Source organism: Mus caroli, chromosome 2 (assembly GCF_900094665.2).
Source record: "Mus caroli chromosome 2, CAROLI_EIJ_v1.1, whole genome shotgun sequence".
Taxonomy (NCBI): domain Eukaryota; kingdom Metazoa; phylum Chordata; class Mammalia; order Rodentia; family Muridae; genus Mus; species Mus caroli.
This window is the reverse complement of record NC_034571.1, coordinates 143,397,659-143,403,378: the sequence shown is the minus strand read 5'-3', so window position 1 is coordinate 143,403,378 and position 5,720 is coordinate 143,397,659. Positions and strand designations below refer to the sequence as shown.

At 46.2% G+C, this 5,720-nt stretch overlaps 1 protein-coding gene across 2 annotated transcripts in view; it reads right to left on the bottom strand.

Annotated features, from left to right (window-relative positions):
• Nucleotides 1-1,813: 1,813 nt before the first annotated feature.
• Nsfl1c (NSFL1 cofactor) overlaps nucleotides 1,814-5,720 on the bottom strand; it is a 19,387-nt gene continuing 15,480 nt past the window's right edge. Inside the window, exons 9-10 of one of the 2 annotated variants that reach the window (XM_021156078.2) lie at nucleotides 3,461-3,625; nucleotides 1,814-2,221 (exon numbers count right to left, since the gene is read on the bottom strand). In XM_021156078.2, coding sequence (XP_021011737.1) covers nucleotides 2,059-2,221; nucleotides 3,461-3,625 — 328 coding nt within the window. In that variant the 3' untranslated portion in view covers nucleotides 1,814-2,058. The remainder of the gene's footprint in view (nucleotides 2,222-3,460; nucleotides 3,626-5,720) is intronic. The other variant, XM_021156079.2, reaches the window with a different exon arrangement.

Sequence of the window (5,720 nt, the reverse complement as noted above, 5' to 3'; positions counted from 1 at the left end):
AGTAGTTAGAACAGAGCAGGTTAGAAAGAGGGAGCAGCAGGGGCCCTATGTCTGCACCAGTTGCTCTTAGTAAATTCCAAGTCACCCTGAAGAGTCTGGCGGAGAGGGGCATGCTCTATTGTATTGATGGCAGGAAACAGCTAGTGGTACTCTGGAAGGAACTGCGGCAGTATCATCTAAAGCAAAGAATGTGCTCAGTCCCTGCCTGCGTGCTTGCTTGCTTGCTTCCTTCCTTCCATAATCATCTTCTAAGGAGGAACAGATGTATATAACTCTACTTCTGAGTTGGTTGGTGAAGTCAGTAAGATCAAACATGTTTCTCTGAACAAGCTTGAACTGCACTTGTTAGAAAAGGCATCATGAAGCCTGACACGGAGGTATAGTAACTTCCAGACCAGCCAGAACAAACAGTGGGATCCTATCCCCCACAACAGGCATCATAATTAACTTACCTTTACTCTGGTGAATATGAGGTACTCTTCCGACAGATCAAGACATGTCCAGGCATTGTAATGCATGCTAAGCACAGCCTACTTAGTTTCAAGTGATTCCCCTACTTTTCATGCAATGATAGGATGATCCACAATGATGCAGTGGAGAACTGCCCTGAGTTCAACAGCCCAGGCCAAGTAGCTAGAGTATCTGATGAAAGCCCATCTGGGTGGACAGATGTTTCCACCTGAGCCTCCAGAACAGAAGCCTGAAGCTGGAAACAGCCTTCCTGGGCATGGAGCCCATTCTATGCAGTTCCTTTGGCTGTGGGCCAGGTACAGGACTGGGGCAAGTTCAAGCAGCTGCCATCCATGTTTACTTCACAGGCAGGGGGAAAACCCAGGACCCTTTGCAAATCATTGAGGATATAGGCAAAACGAGGTAGTGAAAGCGGCCTGAATTATGTAGGAAGGCCTGGGCATTAGAGCATGGTCCCGGGAACCTTGCCCATGCACCCTACCATTTGCCAAGTGTGACCTGGGCCCTGTGAAGTGCAGAAATAGAGGCGCTGCCAACTTCCTTCCAAGCAACTCAATATGCAGGACAAACTCTATTGTCCTTGTTCTGTTTTAATGACCAATTCTGTTTTTCCAGACCTTTGGTTCCGGTTACCTTCATATGCCGGAGACCATATTGCAGTAGACATTGCAGCCCCAGGAGAACACTGTTTTCCAAGACCCTGTCTAAGGATGCTTCTTGGTAGCTCACAGTATCACGTCGGCTCCTGGCTCTGGGCAGGGCAGGGCAGGAAGCAGTACAGTAAAGGAGGCAGAAGAGGTTCTATCCAAGGTCCCTACTATCCTTTTTATGCCTTCAATGGTGGATGTCTTCACCAGACTGGGATATGCCTGAAGCTGCTGCAAGTCAAAGGTCCGAAGGGCAGAGAACAAGTGTAAAACAGAACTTGTGTCCCAAAGCTACATGTTAATTACACATACCCAAATAAAATTTGCTTCTCCACAGACTCTTGTGACCACCACTACAGTTATAGGCACTCAAGATACATAAGACATTCATTCCCATGTGTATCTGCTGCTAGCCTTAGTGACATTTTCTGCTTTTTTCCTAGACAAAGACACCTACCTGAATCCACTAAGGTTGTCATGTGCCATGTGCCACATCTAATAGAGAAAAACCCCCTCTATTCTAAGAGGAGTCCTCCACACAACCACCTGCAGCAGGAGGACCACAGCAGGAGATGATTATGTGTGCCACAGTGACTTTTACGCAGAGGATGAAAGCAAAGTCCCCTTACCATGCCCCAAGATAAGATTTTCTAGCAATCAATTACAGCTCCAGTGGGAATTTCTATACAACAGAATTGGTAGTATTTCTTCAAATTTTTATCTTTTTTATTTTTTTTTCTTTAAAGTCCATTGATCATCACAAAAACCCAGGAAATACAACTAAAGAGAAAACAAATGTCCAACTGAAGTCTAAGAATCCAGAGCTACGGACGAGACGTGGCACTGGAAGGGCTAGGTGTGTACGGGGTGGGAGGTAATCCCCATGGGCATGGCCGCAGTCATGGGAGACACATAGGGAGGTGAGGCAGCAGCTGGGCGGTTATGTTAACCGCTGCACGATGACAGCATTGAGAAGGTTGGCTTCCTTCAGGGTTTGGTTCTCATCAGCCAGCTCTTTGTTAGGGAAGGTAGTCATAAGGACAAAACTGGTGGCAGCCATAGCTGGCCGGGCATCCACGATGAAGAGCCGGATGTCGCTGATCCTGGAGGAGCAGGGTAAGTTGGAGGTAATGAATGGCTCTCTGCTATTGCCCCCAACCCTGGCCTTTGGGAAGAGGAATGCTTCTGAAGGCTCCTTCTTACCATGCCTGCTTCCCTGTGTCCCTTCTCTACAGAGTGGCCAAAGCTGTCACCTGGAGGCACACCAATCTCATTTCCTCTTCTGCCTGAAGCCCCCATTCCTGGCAGGTACAGTCTTCCTGGAGTCCCAAAGCCTGCTTTATTTTGCTCTCCTTCCTTGTCCTTATCTCTCTTCTCCTTTCTTCCTTCCACACTCAGCCTTCTTTCATTCTATTCTACTTTGGGACTCTTCACAAAAGAAGGCTGTCTTCTATTGCTCCCATCTTGCCACAGAAGTGGTTGTAGGTATATATTTCTGGGACCATCTGACTATAGCCTATGCCTTATGGACCATGAATCCCAGCAGGGTAGACACATCTTATTTTGGTGTCAGAGGGGGCACTTCTCAACTGTATGCCAGCATCATCTTAGTCCTAGGAACCCTCCTCCAGGCACATTCTTGCACCTGGGAAATCACAAGGATAGAGTCACTGGAAACAGAATTTTTCCTTATACCCTATCAACAGAAGTTTCTTTCTGCCACTATGTAGTAGTGGCCCATGAGAGGCTGGACATACAAGATGCAGCCTAGACCCCTCATCCACACTCTGTACAGGCTGTCACTTGGGTGGGGTTAACTAGTGAGGTGAAACTAAAGCAGTAACTGGTTGGTAAGATGGGTTACAACCCTCTCAGAGGGAAGCACCAACATTAGGAACATTTGGTCAGCACTCAAAGATTGCTAACCTACTCAGTGGCCCATATCTGAGTCCTGGCTTAGCTAGCCCACTATGGATGAAACTTGGACATCCTCTTTGAGAGAAAGGAGCTGTCAAGTATCTTTACTGGTAATAGGCCCCTAGCACCTCTCCTGCTAGTCTCTTCATTCTATGGTGCCTTAGTTTCCCTAAGTTTAAAACCAGAGACATTTCCTTTGAATAAGGAACCTGGTCGCTTAATCCTAATGATGAGGAATGAGACCTACAGATGAGGCAGATCCAGCTACTTGTACATTAAGCATCCCAACCCATTGCTTCCTCCAGGACAGCACGGATTGCTTGATAGTGTATATGAGGGAGAACAGCTGCCTGCTTCCCACAGATCTATCCTAGACTCTGGGACCAGACACTGCTGGCAAAAGGTAGTCCAGATAGAGAAGGTACCTGTGGCTGTGGTTGAATTTCTGCACCAGCCTCCCGCCATCTGCAAGCCGGATTTGGATGTTCGTGGTAGGTTCTGCTTCATTGATTAAGATGGACGAGCTAGCTTTGGCTTCATTTTCTGCTTGTTGGGCTGGAGAGCTGGTGTTTAATACCTGGGGGGCCGTGCTGAGGAGAAAGAAGTACATCAAGGTCCTCACAGAGGTACAAGGCAGACATCTCTGGGTTCTCACTGAGCAACTGCTATGTACCTAGGTGCCCTATGTGACAGTCTAGAAAGAAGACAGCTTGTAGTTGGAGAGATGAGACTGTTGTGAGGCATAGAATCCACAGATCAGGATGGCTCAGCTTCAGTGACATGGCTAGAGGATGCATTCCAAATCTGTGACTGAGGCAGCCTTGGCAAAACTGCAAGTGACTGGTTGTGTTATGTTCTTCAGGCCGGCACCCTCTAGTACAGTGGTTCTTAACCTTTAATGCTGCAACCCTTTAATATAGTACCTCATGTTGTAGTGACCCCAAACCATAAGATTATTTCTGTTACTACGTTATAACTGTAATTTTGCTACTGGTATGAATTGTAAAATATCTGTGTTTTCCAATGACCTCAGGTGAATTCTGTACACGGGCTGTTTGACACCCTCTCCCCTACACACAAAGGGGTCACAACCCACAGGCTGAGAACTGCATTTATTTTATATGTGCCAACTATGGTGGTGGTGAAGTAAGGATTCCTAAAGGCCAGCTAAGAGCCTGGTAGTGTAGTGGTTAGTCACACAGTGAACAGGATGGAGCTGCTGCCAGTTATTTGTGCTCACATTTTAAGAATGAGATGGACCAGGATCCAAATTCACTTATTAGCTGGGTGGCCTTGGGCAAACCAAGTTCCATTTTTTTATTTTTATTGAGATAGACTCTTACTATGTAGCCCACACTGCCCTAGGGCTTGTTGCAATCTTTCTGCCATACCCTCCATAGTGGTGGGATTACAAGCATGTACTACCATGCCCAACTTTCAGTCCAAGAAATGGACTTCCTCTTCTGTGAAGAGATAGGGGCTGAGAGAATTAAAAGTGGAGCCCAAAGAGTACCAACCATACTCCTGTGAGCAGCTGCTTTTATGTCAGACTCCTGGCCTGTAAGACCCGAGCCTGGGACAGTGGCAACTATCATGCTACTTGTCTTTTCCAGAGGTCCTGAGTTCAATTCCCAGCAACTACATGGTGGCTTACAATCATCTATAATGAGATCTGGTGCCCTCTTCTGGCGTGTCTGAAGACAGCTACAGTTGAGTACTGGTTCAAGGCTAGCTTGTGCTACAAAGTCAGACCTAGCTTTAAAAACCAAAACAGGACTTGGGGTTGAGGGGGGAGTCATGCTTGTAATCTTCTTCACAATGCAGCCATACTGAATAAATCTTTGTGTTCCATTGTTAAAAAAAAATTGAGGAAACTGAGGCACAGTGAAGTAAAGTTCTCAGGCACTGATTGAGGTGGAGAAACCAGGGAATAATCCTAGCATCTGGGTCTAGCATGTGCGCTTAAAACAGGGCCAGGCGTTGGAGTTACAGATCCAGGCAGAACTGGGGAACCTGAACCTAAGACTCACTTTCCTCAATTAAACAAGACAAAAAACGAGACTTGATGGGGTTGAGAGAGAGAACCAGAATGACAGAAGGTGAAGCTGGGTAGATAAGCAGGGTTGGAATTGGGAGCGGTAAAGTGAATATGGTCAAAATACACGGAGTGAAATTCTCAAAGATTTTTTAAAAAGTGTTAAAAAAAAAAAAAAAAAAAGAGTAAACAGCCAGGCATGGTATCTTATGACTCAGGAGTTTGAGGATCTCAATAAGACAAGCAAACAAACAAACAAACAAACATTTCCCAGAAAAGTTGAGAAAGTAGCTCAAAGGACATGTTGCACTTGGCATATACTAGAGGTACAAAACCTGTTCAAAGTCATCTAGGATCCCTATAGTGTTGGCAGTGAAAACAGCGACAGAAGAAGCCTACTCTGGCACTGGTCAGTACTTTGGCCCTAGGGAAAGGCCTGACTCTCCAAGCTATGGTTCTTATATGTAGAATGGGGACCAAAGTTAGGTTAAAGTCACTGTACTGGCTATTTTTGTGTCAACTTGACACAGCTGGAGTTATCACAGAGAAAGGAGCTTCAGTTCAGGAAATGCCTCCATGAGATCCAACTGTAAGGCATTTTCTCAATTAGTGATCAAGGGGGAAAGGCCCCTTGTAGGTGGGACCATCTC